General features: G+C 36.2%; 1 protein-coding gene across 1 annotated transcript in view; it reads left to right on the forward strand.

Moving 5' to 3' along the window:
* Positions 1-22,442, forward strand: part of efnb2.S (ephrin B2 S homeolog) — a 33,727-nt gene extending 11,285 nt beyond the window's left edge. The window contains 4 exon segments of the mRNA NM_001122597.1: positions 6,544-6,824; positions 16,265-16,357; positions 17,121-17,231; positions 18,953-22,442. Of these exon segments, the coding sequence (NP_001116069.1) occupies positions 6,544-6,824; positions 16,265-16,357; positions 17,121-17,231; positions 18,953-19,332 (865 nt within the window). The 3' untranslated portion in view covers positions 19,333-22,442.
* The last annotated feature ends 444 nt before the right edge of the window (positions 22,443-22,886 follow it).

Genomic DNA, 22,886 nt, shown 5'->3' on the forward strand with positions numbered 1-22,886 from the left:
AATACTTTATTAGGCTTTGTGGTTAAATTTTACTGATCATCGACATCACAGAGCACTTTTGTTTGTTGCCGCTGTATGGGAATTACACATTTATAGTATTGTCACTCTTGAATTTGTATTGTTTCCTCGGGTGTAAAGATGCTAAATGCTTTCTTAACACAAGGCATGTAAGAATTGCAATACTTAATGCCCTAAAAAACAGTACCCCAATTATCAGTTTGATAAAGCAATATAATTTATCTTCTTTCAGCGGGACACTCTTCAAATTCTGAGTTTAGCCAAACAGAACATTTGCTGGTAATGCTGAATCTAATTAGAAAAATAGTTAGAAACACAATTTCCCTTTTTATATGTTAAAAAAAAGGTGGGGGGCAGATAACAACGACAAAAGTGCACAGTTAAAAAGTTGCGTCCCTCGTCTTTATTTATATTCAAGCAGCAGTGATTATGTTTCTTTCATGCGCCTTAACATACGTCACGTGCATTTGTATACGAATGGCTGTCATACAATTTGCCATAGGCAGAGCATGTCAAGACTGTGTTTATGTATTCAAAGGGGCAACACAGATGTGTCATTTGTATATAAGAAAAATGCTCTCGGAGTCTCAGGTAATAGATGAAATGTGCAATCAGATTTAAAAGGCTGTATCATTGTTTGACCAACGCCTTGCTTGAACACCAATGAGGCACCACCCAGTTTGCTGAAGCAGGGCCTCTGGCAAGCGGGTTATGTAACGATATTGGGGTGAAATTGATGGATAACCCCAGTGTAATATTGGGTGGAGAACTGATTAAGGCTTCTGATTATGCAGTTTGGTGCAGCCAAATGACATACTATTTTGTTCTTCCTCTTTTGTCAGTAAGTTTTATCTTTTGATTTATGGTGTTTAAGTACAGCCAGTTGTTTAACAGGTGCCAGCTGGTGTTGGTTAACCAAAGAAAACATTTCAGTATGTTCTGTTTGAGGCACTGATGGTTTGATTCAGCTATTCCTCATCAGACACCAGACTTTTTTCTCCCAAGGTCATGTTTTATCATTATTAGTGAAAGCACTGCCCCACTGATGTCTCTGCTTAAACTCCAACTATAATTCCAAGCATCCACCAAAGGCCGTTAAATATGTAGTTCCAAGGACCCTGTTCTTCATAGATAGCAATAAAGCAGTAATGAATAATATAAAGTTACTACTGTTTTACGGTGTATCCTGAAATAAATCATTGTATTGTCCATATAAGAGTTATATTTATGATGTAGCATGCGTGTATTTTAAGCAGACCGGTATTTATATATTAATAGAAATATACAGGGTACATATTTTATGCACTTGTATTTTATTGGCGATTAATGCTACTGATGCAGGGTTCACTTTCCCTTTAATCTACCTTAATCTAAGAGGAACTAATTTATCAAATTTGGTAGGCTGGAACCCAGGTTTTTTTTTTTTTTGCTATGCAAAGTGTCTGCAGGTATGGGTTAACAGCAATAAATATATCAAAGGGAGTCCGCTTACATATGAGCCGAAGTTCAATTGTGCATTGCTGTAGGCTGTGAAATGTGATATTATTTTTTCCTCCATAGTAATTGTGAGATGGTTGAGGGAAATTGATTAAGAATCAAATAATACCCTACCCAGCAGCATATTCTTTTGACAAATAGAATTTGAGGTCACCAAGGCAAAAATCAGCCCCCACTACCCATGTCAGCATAATTTGCCATTTAGTAAATAAGAGGATATTAGATTGTAACTTTATTACCTCCAGACTTCATAGCAATGTGCTGGAACAAGTCACAGAGGAACTCGCTTGTCTGGCTAGTTGCCTGCCTGCTTTCTGTATTCAGGGGGAAAACATTTTCCTGTTCCTGCCAGATTTTGTTTTTATATATTTATTTTTAATATAAGGGCTAATAAATACTCTTTTACGAGAATGTCATACTCGGCATATTTGCCTGTTTTGCAAGCTACAACTTTTTAGCACCTTCCTCAAGTGGATGTTGGCTGAATAAAAGAGCATTCTTGAAAATCAAAGGCAAAACATTTAGCATTTAGAAAGGAGGTAAGCAGCCTTCAGACACATTGATTCTGCTGGTACATATCAAAAGGGGGCAGTACTGAGCTGTTGACCTCTTTGCGTATTTTATTATGTCTTGGCTTACTTACTGCATTCATGTTTGTTTTTTACCTGTATAAATTTACCAGATATAGAAATGCAAATATATTAGTCAGTTTGGTTATCTATTGGGAGTTCCTTCATTATACTCCACCCTTGATTTGATTGGGGCCATATTATGAATAAGAATGTTAATATCATATATACAGTATACCTGGAATGGGGTCAAGAGTTACACCCCTTCCAAAGCAGAAATTGTGTGAATAACTAGTACCACTGATTGGCTGGGCCTCCTTGTATAAAACGAAGTTTGAACACTATGGGGCCCATTTACTTAGCTCGAGTGATGGAATAGAATAAAAAAAACTTTGAATTTCGAATGATTTTTTTGGATACTTCGACCATTGAATTGGCTACTTCTACCTTCGACTACGACTTCAAACAATTCGAAGTAAAAATCGTTCGACCATTCGACCATTTGATAGTCGAAGTACTGTCTCTTTAAAAAAAACTTCGACCCCCTACTTTGCCACCTAAAACCTACCGAGGTTCAATGTTAGCCTATGGGGAAGGTCCCCATAGGCTTCCTAACAATTTTCTGATCGAAGGAAAATTGTTCGATCGATGGATTAAAATCCTTCGAATCGGTCGATTCAAAGTATTTAATCGTTCGATCGAACGATTTTTCCTTCGATCGAACGGTCGTAAGAAATACGGTAAATCCTCTGACTTCAATATTCGAAGTCTAAGGATTTTACGGTTGAATATCGAGGGTTAATTAACCCTCGATATTCGACCCTAAGTAAATGTGCCCCTATATAGTCATCCAATAAAAGTGCATTCTTAATACAAGTGCAATTGTTAATAAAAATTAATACTCTTTTTATTTGTAAGAAGAAAACCCAGTAATGCTTGGAGTAAGACTGTATTTTATGTTGAATGGATCATATTGTGCTATTTGTTAAACTGATCCATGCACAGTTGGCATTTACTGAGCTCTGCAGAGAAATATACCTGCTCAAAAGATCTGTAGAGCGATGAAAAGTATTGTGGAGGTTTTGAAGCAAGGTACGGAAAAAGGAGCTGTTTGGAAGGAAGGTAAACATGAAATTGTTTAATTTCATATCACAGTCATGTGTTGGTAATCCACTCGTGGCTAACAAACATCATCTCGAGCTGTTGTAAATAGTAGGGGCACATTATGACCACCCAGTGTGTATGTGTGGCGTGTTTGTAGAGTTTGTGATCTGTCCCTGTGTTCTCAGTTCAATCTCCCCTTGTTTTATATTATAAAAAAGTATGAAAATGTCTCTGCAGGCAACTAAGCCCATCTCATATTAAACTATCTTCCATCATGGTCATACATAGATGCCTGTGTCTGTGCCCATTGCCTCTGCATTTCCAATACATAGGCAACTTCCACTTACATGAATATATATATATATGCACTTTTAAATGTGTATTAATGTACATAATAAGCTATGCATTCATAGTAGGGGGCAATAAACGAAAGTTAAATACTTTTTGTTCCTTATCAAATGTGATATCACGTGGCATTACATTTCTGTGGTGAATAAGCACCAGTTAACGGAGTCGGATGCAGCAATGTTTTTATTGGCTTTATAATTTGAAATGGTCAGGCTGAGCTCTGCCTTCAGTATACAGTAGCTTCCTTTGCATGCCTATGTCCAAGACAATTAAATACACTTGACTGTTATTTATACAGTTTCTAGGCCAAACATGGTTGTTCTGTTGACACCAGACTTGATCTCTCCATTAATAAACATAGCCGGTGGCCTTCTTGAGTAAAATTTGTAAAGATTTTTGACTTCAAGCTTTGTTCTTAGCCTTTAATATTTTAATGAGTCTACAGGCTTGGCTTCTTACAAATGAGTAGAGATTTCTAAGTGATGTGCTTAATGTTTCTGCTTTGCAAAAGATGTTGATTAGAATACTCCGGTTCCGATTTCCCCCAGGCGTTCAGCCTTAAGCGATACATAGAGAAGCTTGGATTCAGGGATGTTTCTGTGTTCAGTAGGCTTAAGGACTTATTGCAGTAAGCATCCAGGCTCGAAAGAACCACTTATCTGCAGGCTGATAATGTTGTGGTTGTTCCAGCAGCTTTCTGTTTACAATTACAGGGCTAGTAATGCTTAAAACAACCTGCAACGCACATGAAAGGATATGCAACTTTCAGTTATAGAGTTACCATAGATAAACAGATAAATGGCCATCCCTGTATTGTGTTTCCAGCAGGTCGAGGGGTTCATTTTACATGGAGCATCTCCTAGAGAAAGTTACAGGTCATGTTTAAAAAATTCTGTAGTGTTTTTGTGTCATTGTAGAGAAGAAAACATTAAGGAACTAAGAAATATAAACTCCTCATAGGCCATGAACTGTTATTAAATACTGCTTAGCTGTTAGTACAAAATATGTATATTCCCTATAAGAAGAATATTCCCTCTTGATTCCCTTTCTTTATAAGTGCCATGCACTAAAGCACTGACAGAACAGTACCTCCATGTCTACACAGTGTATTGTATGGTTTCTCTTTGATCTTTGCCTATGTAGGCAACACACCGTGCAACAAGCACCCAGGCATGGAAAAGGTTAACAACAGAATCTTTGTATTTAAAGGGCATGTTGTAAACTTCAGGCAAATCGGGCCACATCTATAAAGGTAGATAAAATACTTCCAAAAAAAGTTGTGTAAAAGTTAGTGTAAAATAATGTATAGATTAAGCTCCATTGCAGTCCATACATATAAATTACTACTATGCATCACAATTATCTAATCCAATGTATTTTTAAATGTGTGCATTTTATTTATCTTATGTCTTTACTAGACACATTTAAGCTGCAAAAAGTTTCAGGCATGTAAAGCGGTATAAATTGCTATATAAAAAGAAAGTGGTGTAACTTAATGCCCAATTTTATGCAGCTTTATTCAGACTAATTATTTATGCCAGAATTTTTACACTCAGCTATAAAAATAAAATACGATTTTACGTGACGGATCATGGTGTTAAAATGCCCATGCGTGGTCTTTGTCAATGCACACCTTTATAAAGATACCCCATAGGCAACATTTTGATGAGTTTTTAAATTTGACTGTAAGTAGTTTACAGGGATGTGCACTTATATATTGCAGGCTCTTGTGTTGTATTATTCCCATGTTGTACTATATTGTATAAAATGCTGGGCATATGGGAAATTGACAAAATCATAGTGGTCAGTTTCATATACACTGAATCATGTGTCCGTATGCACAGCCGTGTGTGTGTTTTTGTCCATATATTAATATATATCCTCCGCAAACTGTGAAGCACAGTGTCTTTTGATACAGTGTAAAGTCTTGGGTGCCTGAGAGTTTTGCTTGTCATGGCAATCCATGTATGAAGAAGATGATTCTCTTGGTTCAAAATAGACACAAGCAATTTCTCTGCAAGGCTATTAATAGAAATCTCTATGTGAAAGGCGCCCAGGGTATGATCTTTACATTTACCATACATAGCATTTTCAGTTGTAATTTTGTTTTAATTGTTAAAATGTACAGTATTCTTAGGTAAGGTTTATTGCCCATTTAATCCCCATTTAGTGTTCAGATAACACCCTTGTCTACATGAATCCATTTGACCACTAGAGGTGCTCATTCATGCTTATGGCAGCATGCACAGAAGATAATTCCTACTAAGAAATGGGAATCCCTTTAAGACTAGTGTTGTTCATGGGTTGCATAAAAGGTCTTGTATAGGCTGCAAGAATGAACCACTTTTGAATGGTCAAGTTAGAAATTGATTAAATGTGCACAGTGACATTTATATACTACCTCCTCTAATGGCAAGTTGCTTGTAAAATAATTAAAATATGGACTGCCGCCATAAATTGATTAGTTTAATAAGATTGGGAGCAATGAGTCAGGACCTATTTTTTTTTCTCTATCGCCCAGAGTCACTTGCCAGTTGTGTCACGGCTTTTATCTTTCAACCTTCTACTTTGTGATAATTCTTTAAGTGAACTAATGTATTTTGCATTCTCCACGATCCTACTGCGGATCAGTGGATTTTACAGTTTAAACAGAGTGTTAATTAAAAAAGAATAATTTGCTTAAAATCTTGCCACAAAAGTAACTGTGCCTTCTGGACTTGTTTATTCAAAGAAAGAAAAACCCACAAAAGTCTACTTTCTTGAGAATAAGATGAAAATACAAATTTCCCAGTTCTGATGTGTGTTGGTGTATTCTTCTCATTATCCAGCAGTGGCAACAACAGATCGGAGCTCCTGACTGACCATTGCCTATAAATAAACATTCCTAGTAAACACTACATAATTGTCCTAAATCTGTCACACTCAATGCTCATTATACTTGACTTTCTTAGAATCTGTAGTTGAACTATTTTACCAGAATCACTTACAATTTTTATTTTTATTTTAGGTTTCTTCCTGGACAAGGACTGATCATGTATCCAAAGATAGGAGATAAACTGGACATCATATGTCCTAAAATGGACTCCAAATCTACAGGCCAATATGAGTATTATAAAATCTACTTGGTGGAAAAAGAGCAAGCTGATAGCTGCACTATAAAAGACAGAACACCTTTGCTCAACTGTGCTAAGCCAGATCAAGATGTGAAATTTACTATCAAGTTTCAAGAGTTTAGCCCAAATCTCTGGGGACTGGAATTCCAAAGAGACAAAGACTATTACATCATATGTACGTATAGCCACATTTATTTTCTTTTTATGCATCTGGTGAGGTTTCATTTTCCAGTATGATTTGTGATCTGCCTTTAAGGGGTGGCTTAACCTGTATAGTTCTCATAGGATTCATTTCATTGTTTGCTTGTTTTAATATACTTTAAGCGTTCAATGATAACTGGTTACTTAATCTGATACATTTGTGGTTGGGAGCTAGAGGCAAAATAGTCTCTGCGGGGCCCCTTTTATGTTATACAACTCAAGTTCAGCTCTCCAGTTCTTATTAAACCATAGCATCTCCCTACAGCTTTCAGTAGTTGCTAGATGTAGGGAAATGTTGGCTGTAGGGTAGACAGCACTGGCCACTGATATAGCTTTTCATCAATACCATATTGCCTCCCTGTAAATACAGTGTAATATTTTCAGGCCTATCCAGGGGAAGTGATGAATATATGGGAGACTTTACTTTTTCTAATGCATATAACTGGGGCCCGATGGGTTGCCAATATTTAGTGGAGACAGCAGGGAGTGGTATGCTATATCCGCTTGATCCACAGGGGTTTTTTTTGTTAAATAAATATAGTACTTCTTACACAATGAGAAAAATACTGACATACGAATTCCATTTCAAATGAGAAGTGTCTGGATCTAATGGAAGGGCCTTCTGGAATAGGTAGCAGTATCAGAATTGTATCCAGGTGAAGACATTTAGTTAAAGTGAAAAAAGGCATTGGGAGCGATGGAATATCCATTCTATACACAGTTATTTGCTGCATTAATGGCTTTGCTGGCTGAGATCTGATCAAAGCCTCCAAACTCACTTTCATTCCTCAGACCTCAAAGCCCAGTTGCTAAGAGTTTTAAAAGTACTGCCCAGACTATCAAGAAATATAATCATTTTTCAGCTTGCTAACCTCTTTTATGACCTGTGAAGTGGGTACAGAAATGCCTCAGGAAACACTCTGCTAAAACCCTTTGACTTGCATGCGGACCTCATTAGTTTCTTTACAGTTAGATGATCATTTACTTTGACATGTACAAACTCAAATATGTACGCTTTGGACTGACTTTTTCCCTCCCTTTCATTTTCGAGTAACAAATCCTAATTAATTGCCCATGTGCTTTGCTGCAAACAATCTAATTCCCTAACCAATGGGTACAAGCTGATCCAAGGTCAGACACAGACAGCTAGGTCACATTTTAGTCATGCAAGATTGCCTTGAGATTAAAAGTGATCTGAAACTGGGATGACCAACCTGCAAATCTCTAGCTGTCCCAGACCGCTGGCAGACTGTCAGGGGATAAGGGGAGATGTAGTTTAACAACAGCTGTAAGGCTCTTAGTAATTAATGAGAATTGTTCAAATGCCCATTATTTTACTTTCATTTTTCCGAGAATTTTTTGATATACATATACACATGCACTCAATCATACACAAAATACTTGGCAGATTACTAAAACCATTAATCCATCTTTCAGGACAGTTGACTCATGTTCTATAGGCTTGTAACAATATTCCTATTCTAATGTTACCGTTAATGATGATACTATATATGTTTTTTAACTTCACCGATTACTACTCAATTCTTATTAAACAAAAATAAATATACATTAGGCTGATGTTTTGAAAATGGTGAGGCCAGCATGTGTTTAAATATGTATTGATGCCTCAGGCTTACGGAGTCATGGTCTATTTTGATATCCATCCCAGACCACACAAATTATTTAAGAGAATATGGATATAGAAGATTAATGACCTTTGTTCATATTGCAAGCCATTACCTTGGCTATGTGCATGGTATTAGCTTACCTAAGAAATACAGGGCTGCTGCAGCATGGAATCCCAGTACTATTTGTCACCAAGGGCTGCATGTAAGAAAACTATTTTAATCTGAAGCCATGTCAAAGGCAAATTGATACTAATATGAGTCATGATAATGTGTGAGACAGTTGCAGGATGGGAAATCATTCTTCATAGTCTTTAAGGCTCAACCATTGATTAAAACAAGGGCATGCCTTCAATTATTTCCACCCTTAGGCCGAGTCATTTTTATAAATTTTCATGCATGTATGGGTGTGCTTGTGTCTGACACCATCTTGAAAAAATGTAAGATATACCAGAATTCTAGAGAGTATTTTTCAGAAGGCAATGGATATAATGTTGGATTTGTCCTATACTTTCCATGTGTGGCTGTGTCGTCAGGCATGCAGAGTAGATGGGGGATGTTGTAAATCTGTTTTTCTGATAAGCATGTTGATTGATCTATATGATAAGTGGATGAATACATTACTTGGCCACTCCACTGATTCAAGCTTGTTTTGGTGTATGAAAATGCATTATGCTATGAGCAACACAAGCCTGTTTCATTTGTAATAACAAGTTTACACCTTGAAATATGATTCCGTTCTTGAACTTTTATACATTTATTATATCTTTAAATAAATGTAAAAGGAAAAGATGCTGCCAGGACTGCACCATTTTACAGCAGCCTTTATTGGTTGGGTCTTGGTAGAATGGAACTCTTTGTGAGTGAAATTCTTTCATTAACCTAAGCATTTAGAAAATTGCACTAGATTGTTATTTCATAGTGCAGCTCCCCTTCAAGGAATGCGATTCATCATCAGGGCACCGTCTGATGGTATAGGGGGTTGCCATTAGGGCACCCTTCAGCCAAAGCACATGGCGTCACTTCCATCTAAGCTATTATACCATGAGAGTGGAGCATTTTCTAATCTCTAGTGTTATATTCCAAACTGTCAGCTGGCATTAACTTAGTCATAAGTGAAATCTCACCACCAAGAGATGAACTCTGCCTCAAAGTGATGTTTTCCACTTCAGTGCCACTTGTATAGCAATTACTGGGTCGTTAATATCATTGGATGCAATTAGTGCCAGTAGAGCTAGCATGTGTCTTTTTTCCTTACCATGAGCCATGGATGGCCACAGAAATTAGTTGTCCTTTTAAATTGCTAAGGGCACACATGATGTGTGGAGAAAATGGTTTATAGACCAAAACAATATGATTGATTAATTACGGTTTCATAGGGGAATAGAAGGAAAACAAGGTAGTTTATATTAGAAACAAAATAGGTTCAGTAGCCATTGCATTAGGTTTAACATTTAATGCAGTAGTGCATTCCTTACCATGCTCTCTTTTATTAAATGTGCCATGGGTTAACTTTTTGCCTCCTGCAGTGGGTCACACATTATTGTCATTGTTATGTTATTTTACTTAGCTGCTTCACCTTGGGCATTCTACATAGGCTGAGGCATGAAATAAGGAAATTAAATATAACGAGAAATAAATAAAAATAGGATGCATTTTCAGTTCATTGTTTTAGAAACTCTGGTCCTGCATTAGAGCTAAGGTAAGCCATAGCTTAGCTTGCTGAATATTACACATTCCACTAGATTTTATTTAAAACTGCTGCAGGAATTTAAGTGGAAATAAAATCTTAGCAGCCAACAGGAGCATTGCATGAATCTATAAAACAAAGAATCCTGGCAAGGAATTTTAAGAAGCCAACACTGGAATAAATGCATGCTTTTTCAGATCCAAGGAGCTTCAGATGAACAAGCTCGCCTTTCAAAACATAATTTTCTGCACCTTTCCGAGGAAGTGGCTTGTTTATTTGTGTTACCTTGTGCCACACGCTAAGTCAAACATCTTGAGTCTGTCCCTGCACATTTTAGACCACACGACCAAGCAAAAACACAGTTGGAAATGATCATTGCTAAAATTCTGCACTAGAAATGTACACTGCCGCAGTGCTTTTTACCATGTGTTTACATATAATAAATTAGAGGGATGACAGTGACTATAATGTAAGTCTTGGAGGCAAGAGAGACACCAGATCACTATGGCAATAAGACTTGTTTTTTCTTCTAGTCTCTTGACTGAATATTGTGTTTAAACAGGAAAATACCTCCCTTCTCTGCCTTGAGTGCAGAAGGAGAGACACTTATTATTGCCAGGCCCATTTGACCTTTTTAAGAGAATTCAGGCGTATTGGGCTCTGGCCTGGGTGGGTACTTGTATCCTTGTGTCTTTTTTTTTCTTTGTCGTTGCTACCGGCAAGGATGGAAAGTAACTGCTCATTACAAAGACAGCCTTGGCCTGTGAAATCTGCGCTCATTAAATCAAGACGCCCTGGTCTAAAGTGCTTCTGGTAGCTATTGAAAGGCTACTATATAAAAAATAATTACAGCTGTGCTTGTGCTGCTCTCAGAAATGGTTATTACGAAAGGGAAGGGGAGAGGAACATTCTGCTGTGTTTTCTCTATTTCTTTCATAGAAAAGACTTCATAAGATACAGCTCCAATTACAGTTAATGATGGGAGGTATATGGCTGCACGGTGGAATATTCATAAGCTCCCACTAGGCTTTTGTCTCAGTGCAAGAATTCCTCTTGATTTGATGAGAGATAAAGTTAGACGCTCCACTGACTCCTTAACATAATAGGAAACGTGATTTATACTCAATGAAAAAAGTGAGATAGAAAATAAGCACTGGCCAGTAGAGACCCAGTGCCACTTTCTGGAAACTAGAATTAATGATATATAAAGAGACATCAAGAGAAATGCAGCCAGAAGTTTCAGTTTGTAATATTTTTAGAAAGGTGTCGGTGGTTCCAGAATGGGTGGAGTATTAAATGTAGTGATTGTTGTAAGAGATTATTCAACTGAAGATGCAAAAATGTGCCCAGGGCCAGAATTTCATTTAATGACGTTGAAAAACAAAGGGTTTCATTCTGTAAAATACCCTAGCCGTAGATAGAGGATAAGGATAGAGGATAAGGCTGTGGACACACATGCGGAGAACCACCGCGGTTTCGGCCCTTTTTTTTAAAAAAGAAAGTCAACCGCTAGCGGTTTCCAGTTTAGGGTATAGAGCTTCCACTAGCCTAGAGTATTTACTTAGCGGTCAGCTTTTTTAAAAACCACGGCGACAATCGCAGTGGTTCTCCGCATATATGTCCATAGCCTAAGGAAGTTTAGCTATGGCATGCTTGTTAGCTGTACCCCTTTTGTAAGTTAAGGATATCAAAGAGTACACAGAATTCCAAATTACCAAATACTGCATGCACAACATACTATTTTAACGGATTCCATAAAATCATAAACAGTGTACTTCTGCAGGTATTGACATATTCACAGATCCAACTAAAAAAATAAATGTTTTTAAATTATTTGCAGATAAGAGGCAGTAATCAAATGGGAGCAGCCAAAGTGTGCTTGCATATTCTTACTGCCTGAGGATTTTCTCTGATAAAAGAGGTGTAAACTTGATAATCCTATGAAACGGACATTAGATCAAGCACGGCTTTACTTTACAGCTTGAAGCTTGGTTAATGCTTGAGTCTAAAGGCTCTCACTTTTACTACGTGCAACCCAGGTGTTCTTTTCTCATCTATGAAATATCCACATAGACAAAGCCAAGTATACATTGTTGTGTTGTACCAACTAACTAGAAATGTCTAGGAAAATTTCTCTTTTGGTAGAAGGTTGTTTATTTATATATTAAACCAATGCAATGGAGAATGTATATATAGGCTTATATCCAGCCACCCCTAATGCTCTGATGTCTGATTAGTGTAATGTTACTATCTTGATAAGCTGAAACCAGCCAGGATCTGTGCAGCAGCTTTGTCTCCTAGGAGTCGGCATAATAACGATCAAATGAAGACATATTAAAATGTAATATTACTTTACCTCCATGGGGACTATATAAAAATCATAGCCAGAAACAGCTTCTGCTTGCGGCTTCTGTTTCAAATGCTGATTCAGTGTCTTTTTCCATTCTGGCTGAAGTATTTCAAGCACTAAACAAGTCTTCCTGTCTGCACAGTAGGCTTTTTTCAATTTCGGATTATATTTTTATTTGTTTGAACATTATTGTCTCTTTTTCATATCAGGAAAATATGCCAATAAAATGGAAAAAAACCAAGAAAACACAATTAAAACTAGAAACAAAACTCTCTCTCTAAATATATATATTGGGCTTGTTTTTACATTCCATTGGGAATAAAATGTAAGTAAGTAAGAAGTTACAGCACTTCTGGCATTGAAGCTGCTATAAATCATATTATGATTATCTTCCCCTTCTCTCATTCCCTATACTTTCTTATTATATCCAGTACTGGAAAGGCCAGTCTGATAATCTGGGATGCGCCTGCAGATAAATATATTGATGTCCATTCCATCCACAGACACGAGCAGATCAATGCATGATCTTCTGGCATGAATGAACAGAACTGTGGGCACGGACATAATCATTATCAACTAAATGATATACTCTAAGTACATAATGGAACTATAACGGCAAAGAATTCCACCCCAAAGATATTATATACAAATAAAAAAAAAACTGAACTAATTGATGAATTATTTTTTACCTGCACTTTAATCACGGAATTAAAACGCCAGGCCCAGTATTACTAGATCATATAGCAGGGGCTCTTCACTTTTACTGTCTTTGGACAGATGGCATAATATTTGACCTGCATAGATTAGCTAAATCACATGGAGAAGCCATTTTTCCCTCAAAAACGATTGCTCTATTTGTGAAAATATCACATGTCCAGAGATGTAACCTGTATATTGTTGAGTACCTCTACCACACAAGTAAACATTTTGTTATACAGTAAGTACTGGATAATTCATTATTCCCCTGAATTATTCTCTTCTCAGTTAACTGTGTTTTGTAAGAGCTGTCGGCACTGTTTGTCCCTTTCTGAACTGACCATGCTGCCAACAATCTACAAAGCAATGAAACTTTGGTAGTCATACATCGTGCCTATATACATTCCTTGTATATTATATTATGCCCAGTATAAATCATTATTTAAGAAAACACTTGATTTGCCATATTCAACAACAGCAGCTTCATTTGTTAGAGTGTAAGAGAATAATAAAGATGTCTAGTAAAATAACCAATAGCATGTTGTTGTTCATTGGGCAACAAAAGCCAAGAGCAAATGATAAAAATAATTAGAACAAATGCTCCTAAGCAGGAACAGCTTTCAGCCTGAGGCATTTTAAATGGCATATTCCATTTCTAGCATGTTGTCTTTTTGTGAATTCTGGATGTTACTGCTGTAAAAACAAAAGCATTCATAATATTAATTCCCTCTTAGACTATAGGAAATCCATGTTATTTGATGTACCAAATATGTGTTCTTTTGAAATCTGTGCAAATACATTGTTTTTTCAATGAACCAGGAAAGGAAAATGTGGATAAAAACTCATTGACGAGAAATGCCTTTGCCCGCGAAAACAGTTGACTACACTTAAGCAGGCTTCAAATTATTTTTGGAGCTCTAACACCTACAGAGTTGATCTACTCCAATGACAGTTACCATACTCTGACAAACTGCAGTTAATGCTTTGACAAATGTGTCAATTCATTAAAATACTTGCCCAACAATCAGGAAAGTATTAATAAACATGACAAATTCCAACTGTTCGGAGCACATCAGGATTGCCCAGTTGGATTTGGCCCCAAGGTCTTATAGACCTTTCAACATAATGCTTTTTCTTGACTTGAACAGTTTGATAAAGGATATTCTAATGACTAGAAGGCCAGTCTCCTTCTTAATCAAATTTGTCTTTGGTAGTTACTATGGTGATGCTGCTAGACATTTTGGAGGTTTTACTTTAAATGTCATTGTCAGATGCCAAGAACACAAAAATGGCCACAGAGAATACCCCTGCAATATTGGAAAAGGCTTTAAGTCATTTCATGTGTTTGCTTAATAAAACAGCTTTTTGTGTGCTTTGTGCATAGACAACAGAGGAATTCTTCTAAATTGCTGTTATTCTGAATTTCCCCATAGAGGCTGCTACAAGTAGTCAGTTTTAATTAAGGGTGTAATGTGGCCACGGCCTATTGCTGAGCTACCAGATAATTCTCGTGTTGGAGATAGGCCTTAAAAATGCCAGTAGCAATTAAAGGAAGGAGGGTTATTTCACAAATCAAACTTTTCCTCAAACAGTGAGTTCCTTACGTGTAAACAAATAATAAAAATATGTGTTAAAAAGCATAAACATTGTATAGGAACACAGTATTATTGTGCAGGAACATGTGGTTACTCTTAAAATGAGGTTTGCTGGTTTGAGATAGATTTACATTGACATTCTATTTTGTGCTGTTTTTTGTTCAAATTAGACCCTGGCTGTTTAGTAACCAGTTACTCTATATGTATGTTTCTTTCTATATCAAAATGCTGCTGTTATCTTAACCATTTCTGCACCTTTTGTATGCTTGAATCATTTGTAAAAACACAAACGCTGAACAGCAGCAGTCAAATCTTAGAAAATACAATTGATAGAGAAAAGTGACTCCCTACAGCTTTGATTAAAATAAAAAGACATTTTAGCATATCCCTCAGATCTGCTCTTAGTTTATCTGTGTAGGCTCTCCTCTATCTTGCTTCTCTTACATTGGCAAATAGGTTGTAAAAAAAACACTTTTATCACAGACACATTTGATTTATGTCTTGGTCTGGAGCTTTGTATTGATTTTTGTTCCTGTAAAGGGAAGAGCAAAAAAACTACTATGTCTCCATTATTTTGTGAGGTTTGTGCTATAGTGTGATTCTGCCAGATGTACTCCTAGATTAGATTACTGTAGTTATTGTAAGGCATTAGATAACAAAATAATAGTTTTAACAGTGAAATGGGGGCGTTAAAAATAAACCGTATATATTCTGGGGGTAGTTGAGTGTCGCACAGCATTCAGAAATGGTAAGATGGATGTATGGGTGGGGATAGAAACAGGGGCCTGTGCACAATAGATGGATGGGTGGTGCAAGGGTTCCATAGTCATATAGCTGGAAACAAAAACAATTTGTGGATGCTGCATAAAGGTCTTCACTCTAAAACAAGCAATTGTTCAAATTAAAATGCAACCTTCAATTCTTTAAAGAATAATAATACCAAGCACAGATTTGTAATGTTGCATCCAACCAATGACCTGCACTATATCTGATTATGATCATATTCCAGATATTCCAAAGACTGTCAAATACAGATTTCTCTGATCTTTAAGAAAATATTTGCTTGATACATTATAGCAACTGCAAAAACATTATCATACTCTGTCACGTAGAAAGGCATTGCATAGCGTAGTTATGATAAAATGTTGCACTCACAGCTTGACAAGGAACAGCTAAGTATTGTTGATGGCAACAATTAGCTGATACATTACACCATCTTTGTAATTTCCTGATCTTATTTGTGTTACTATATAAATTGCTGTATTCTGAACAAATACTTTAAACCAGAAATTGCCTTAGGGATACCCGACTCTCTAGATTATAATTTGTGGGCCTTTGGAACAAAATATAACATATCTGCATGTGACCCACACAAAATCTAAACATTCTCGTTTCAGCCTAATGAATGTTTGTATTTTAACACAAACATCATGTTTACTTTGGTGTTCTTTTTTTCAGCTACATCAAATGGCTCTTTAGAGGGTGTGGATAATCAAGAAGGAGGAGTATGTGTAACAAAAGCCATGAAAATCCTCATGAAAGTTGGACAAGGTATGAGCCTTCTAAACTTCTAGCTTATGAGATATCACATTTGTTTTTCCCATTTTTTACATACATTAAGCCAAATATTGTTCAGCATTTAAATCGACTAGACCAGAGGTCCCCAGTAGTGGTTAAACTTATCTAATTTCAAATTTAAAACATGTTTTTTATTAAAAAAAATTACAATCCTGATATATTGCTTTGCATTAAGTTGAACTATGACTTGTTCTGGGCCTCCAAGCCCACAGCAGCCAGATGTTTATTGTTGGTGGATTACTGGATGAATTATATTTAATTTCTTGAGAAAAATATTACCTGTTCCTAGATTTCACAAAATTTCATAAGATATGGAATTGATGTTAGCCCTACAATTACTTGTGGCTTTGGGAGTTGTAACGTGTTTTACCTAAGATTTAATCACAAACACATGGAGCTCGTCAACTATTTTTTTATAAACAGTTGTTACCAGTTGCTGATTTAATAACTTTGTCTTCACATCCAGATGAATGTGTCAGGGATAAGATTTATTTCTAATTATAATGTTGTTTAGCAAGCCAATCAATGAAAGGTCATCTGCAAAGCTCTGGTTGCCAAGTGTGAGAATCCCTATAGTTTCTGCATATGGTCTTAAAATCTTCATCTCTAAAAACTACTTGAAGAACATGATTACTTAAAGGGACAGTTGTTTTCTCATAATAGGACACCTCAAATGCCACTAAATTGGTATGGCTGATTTCCTTCACATTATTTACACATTATTTTGATTTTTTAGATCCCAACTTTCATAACCATCGAGGCGCGTCTTCAACAAGACGCCCCGACCATGAGTCTGGTACCAATGGAAAGAGTTCAACCACTAGTCCACATGTCAATGGCCCTGAAGGTACATATATTTCCATTTTATAGCTACTGATTCTATTTCATTGCTTTTTCTTATATTTTATTTATCATAAATTTTATTTGTGTGACAAAACTGAGTTACTCTTGCGTGTGAACAACAGTTTATGCCAAAAATGTTTTAATAGTGTTTCCTGCAAGAAAAGAAAATACAACCATAACCACATTTGTAAATGTTTGCCAGTCTCTGAGACAGGGATTTTAAGATAATTGAAGGAAGTTCTGCAGTAGCAAATATCTTGGGAGCCTGTACTATATATTGTTTGGAGATTGTACGTGCAATGTTTACAAAAATGTTCTAATGAAATGAAAGTTTCTGTGTCCTGTTTGGGCCATTATTACTTCAACGTAACTGTGAAGTCTACCTGTTATTTGGCCCCCCAAAATATATTTAATTTGATATTCTTAGGCATGTTTGTAAGGAGAACTGATCCTGGTTTGCCTTTAAGGTTATTGCTGCCTGATCGATGCAACCAACACTGCCTTTGTAAGGATTTAATAAATGCCAGACTTCTATCTTCTAACTTCTAAAATTGGCCTCCTTGCCCATTGTGGAATGTTATGTTATATATTAAATTAAATGGGAACTCCAATGATTATACCTGTTAAATTTTATCTGGCTCATAAGTTTCTCAGCAACTTACAAATGTTTTGGAGTGGTTGGGTTAGTATTTTTGCTCAGTGATCATAGTTACTTCAGAAAGCAGCTATTCCCTCTCTACTTTTATATTTATATTTTTCTTTTAAATTCATATTAATATAAAGTGTTTTTGGTCAGGCTAAAATTAGTGGTGAGATCTACAAATAATAGTTTGTACTGATTAGTATATGTAGAGCAAAGGCATAAAGTAAAGATATAAAATAAGGGAAGAGGTACCTGTCCCAAAGAGCTTACAGTCAATATATTATATGGAAATGAATGTATTAGTAATATTGGCTGATGGAACCCTTTCTTGATTAAGGCATGTTTTAACATGTTAAATCATTCTAAACAGACATTTTAAGAAATACTCTTGGAGGCCCTGTAGGGAAAAATGGGAGGAGTCATCAACAATTATAAACACTAGTTATTTTAATGTTTCCCACTGCTTTCATGATGATATATGTGCTTATTATTCTAATCAGCTACTAATGTGCTGAGAGCACTGAATATTAGACTGTTCAATGTGACACTTTTTATTGCCTGACAGATGTTGAGTCGTTTGTTTAGCTAATTGTGTATTAAATAAGCTGATTCATTAATATTTCTACTATGTTGCCCAAATGAATTCTGGCTTTCAAAAATGGAGATTGATTACTTTACTGCTCTGATAAACCCGGCAAATGCTATTAACCACAATTATACTGTATTGTAGAAAATATATCATGAACAATAGCAGGTGGCTACTAATGCAAATTTGGTATTAAAAGTGTTAAACATCAATATGAATTAACAAGATATGGTAATTTCAGACTGTTTGCGGTATCTGTAGTTTACTCATAATGTAGCCAACAACTGATTACATGTATTAAACTTATACAGGCACTAAGGCCACGCCAACATTTTCAGTAAATGTAAATAATGCATGAATTTTTAACTCCTATCTTTGTCTATTTTTGAAAAAGTTAAATATAGTCAAAAAAATTATGCTACGAGTGCATAATGAATATAAGCTTTGGCTTGGCTGTTTTGTAAATCTTTTTTTTTTTTTTTTTGTCCCTTTCTAGGCTCTAGTACAGAGGGAAAAAATGCTGGACACTCAAGTATCTTGGGATCCGAGGTGGCCTTATTTGCGGGGATTGCTTCAGGGAGCATAATCTTCATTGTCATCATAATCACTCTTGTTGTGCTGTTGTTGAAATACAGAAGAAGACACAGAAAACATTCTCCCCAGCACACAACTTTATCACTCAGTACATTAGCCACACCAAAACGCAGTGGCAATAACAATGGTTCAGAGCCAAGTGACATTATTATTCCTTTAAGGACTGCAGAGGGTGTATTCTGCCCTCATTATGAGAAAGTAAGTGGGGATTATGGACATCCTGTTTACATTGTCCAGGAGATGCCACCTCAGAGCCCAGCAAATATTTACTACAAAGTTTGAAGAATTCTGTGGTACCTTTTGACATACAGGACACGTAAAGGTCCATTGCTTTCTGATGGGTTTGAAGTGGCTCGTTATGCCTAAAAATGGACTTGAATGGATAAAGGGCCCGAGGGAAAACCTTCTTCAGAGAGCGCCTTCTTAAGCTGGATTGCATATGGAACCTAATGGTCCTAATGTTAAGACAAAAGTATTCACTGAAGCTGGAAGACTTTTTACGATTTTACCCATTGTGATAGCTATCCACTAGTCATGTTCATCCTCCTTTAAGCCATGTGCACTAGGCATTCAGGCGTATACAAAAGCCAGGTGAATATGGAGTTTTTCAAGGACCTTAATAATTTAAGCATATTATAGATGCTTTAGGATTATCTTGAAATGCAATTTTCAGACTCGGTAACTCTAGCTTTCTCAGTGTGTACTGGATTTGTCACAAAGGCCTGTGAGTCTAAGACTGAAAGAGTTTTAGTCCATCACTTTTTCAATTTCATCTTGTCTTCAATACCTTCCTTCACAAAAGGTTTCATTTAATTCCACCTCTTCTATAATGGCATATTAACCTTTGGGGTCTCTTACTCCATCCATTTCTACTGCAGTCACACTTGAATGGGTAATATATTATGGAAATTGTATTTACTAATACAGAACCTTCCAGCAAGAAGTTACACTGTCAGCAAGTCCAGGTGTCTATAAGATAAACTGCTGAATGCAGTTAAATGCCACTGCCTCTGAAATAAAGAAAATATTTTAGGCAGAAGAGCACTTTGGGGTTATCAGTTTTGGAGTGGTGGTAAGGGAGATGCAGATGAATATACTGTGCAGTAAGGCTGCAATACAGGGAATTCATTCTGATCAAAAAGAAGAGCATTCTGAATTCCATTACAGAGAAGTACTGACTGAGATGGTGCATAGGTAGGTAGAAAAGGGCAAAGGAAAGTTGTGGACACTATGTGCTTGCAAGTAGTAGTATTGGCAATAAATGTATGGAAGCTGAATGAAACTCCTAGTCTGTGGCTGATTTCATTGGCAGACTCAGGTGCGATACTGACCATATTATTCCTCAGACCAGGAAAGTTTTCATGAGAAGAGCAGAAAGCCAAATCTGACCTATGGTTCAAGAGCTAAGGGTCAAAGAAGAAAGATGCTCATTTCACAGATCTTTCTTATAAAGGCATAAAAGCTTTTGTGATGAAGCCACTTTATGTGGCTTTAATGAAAACCGTGTTTGGACACCTTTTCTTTGTGGTAATGATCTCCCAGAGGAGCGTGGCATAGATATAGAGAAGAAGCTGACATGGCAGTCCACTGGTGCTATGTTTCTGTGAAAAGCACATATGGCAAATGTTTTACAGTTCTTAGGAGTAAAATAAATTATTAGTTATGGAGAACAGTAAAGAAAAAAAAAAATACTTATTTAATAGGTGTATAGCACATGGGATATATAGTAAAATATTTTACTAATATATAATATTAAAATTGCACAGCCTGCCCCTTCAAGAAGAGAGGTGAAATCCATTTTAGCAGCAGTTTAATAGGCTTTTACTATTGTTCTTACAGAAAACAATTGAGCATTGCTTCTGGGGGGAACAAACAAGCGTTTTCCAAAAAAAAATAAAAAATACAATAGTGAGAAAAAACTTAAAAATAACAAAGCCTTCTAAAGGCGTCTCTCTCAAGAGCAGACTAGGAAGTGCAAGCCCCTAAAAGCAGGAAATCTGTGTTACTACATCATCTATTTAACAATGACAAGAGGATCTGCTGGCATTTATTTTTTGCTTTATGATTTCCCTTAGCCTTAACGCAATGATATTATAAAAATTCAGCAGGTTAGACAGCGCAATATCTTTTTTTTTCTATTTCTTCTATTCCTCTTTGTCTCCTACATTTATGTGCTATGCAAAATAGATATTATCAACACAGTCCTGTTTCTATGGTAACACTTTAGTCTGAAACGGAAAGAAAAAAAAAATTAGCAACAGCATTTTAAGATTCTTGAGCCTGTAAGAGCACCTTCAAAAATGAACTTTCACAGGAACAATTGCTTCATCTGTTTTTCTTTTTTTCCCTTCTTAAAAAAGGTTTGAGTGGTCAATCAAACCCCTTAACACTTACAGCATATAGAAAACCGTATTTGGCAGATTTTTTTTCTTTTAGCCGTAGAAAAACACTTTAAATTATGTGCATATTTCCTTTTACTTTCTGCAAGAACATTTTGGCAGTGTTTTTAACCTTTTCAATGTCTGAGGCAGTCTGCCTCAACACTACGACAAGGACCATGCTCTCGTTTCTTTACATTTAGTTGTGAGCGTTCTTTTAACTAAAGCTGTGAATTTCAGATCCATTGATAATAAGCAACCTACAACCACTTGTCTTGTGTGTCTGTTTTATGTCTGAAGCCGAATGACAATCTTCAAATGGTTTCCTTTTTTAATTTAGAAGTTGTTTCAGGTTTGGAACGTTTCTGTAAATGCCTTGCTTGATAGATCATCTGATCCTTAGTCACCTGACTTAGGAATTTGCACCAATATGTCAAAGTGAAGATGCTGTAAATATACTGAACTGTGTCTGTCTGAATTTGGGGTGTGTCCGTAGCCTTATTCACCTTTTTAAAAATATTAATATAGAATAAAACATACACCTGGAAAAAAAGACAGAATATGGATTTTCTTAACCAGATTGTGTACATAGAGCAATGTTGGATTTTTTTACAAAGTCTAAGCAAAATGTTTTGTATAAAATGAATTTTTTGCTATGTATTTAGCTATTGCTTGTCTGAAGGCAGTGTCTTTCCCCTTTGCACTGTAACTAGAAATTAAAAGGTAAAAAAGGTTGCCAAATTGCTGCATATATGTGCCGTAAATTGTGTACCATGAATATTTATTTAAAATAATTTTTTCGTCCAATTTTGTAAGTAACACAGTATTATGCCTGAGTTTATAAATATTTTGTTCCTTTTTTTAAATAGCCTTTCCTAGGTTTACAGTTTTGCTTTAGTTTCACATTGTATTTAGCCTCTCTATCAGTTCCCACCCAGACAACAAAGCTCTGAAGTTTCACATTCCACGTCTGAATTTGTTCTTAAAAAAATAAAATATTTTTTCCTATGGAAATTTTGTCTCAAGATTGATTTTGTTTTCCCACTGAATACCTTGATAATGTTAAATGTTACATTTGACTTGGCAACCTATTTCTTTCTATCCTAAAAGTTTAAAAATGTTTTGTTGATGTTCTGGTTTTATTGTGGTGTGTTCCTTGTTCAGCCATCTTTTTATCTGTTGAGTGTACAAACCCCAACACCCAAGCTATTGTGCTCACTGCAGCTCTTAAAAGCAGGAGGCCAGGGGCCTATATAGGGATCATCAAGTGGTATACTGAATTTCTGCAAACGTATTACATGTAGGGCAAACCCCAGTCTGCCAGAGGGATCGGGATCCATGGACATCATGGTATGAAATTATCAATAAAATAGACCCCAGACATGTGGTATAGTGAGTAATAAACCCATTACAAGAACAGAAATTGATAGCACTGCTTAGTGTCAAACTCCACTTCGG

The sequence above is a fragment of the Xenopus laevis genome, chromosome 2S (assembly GCF_017654675.1).
Source record: "Xenopus laevis strain J_2021 chromosome 2S, Xenopus_laevis_v10.1, whole genome shotgun sequence".
NCBI classification, from domain to species: domain Eukaryota; kingdom Metazoa; phylum Chordata; class Amphibia; order Anura; family Pipidae; genus Xenopus; species Xenopus laevis.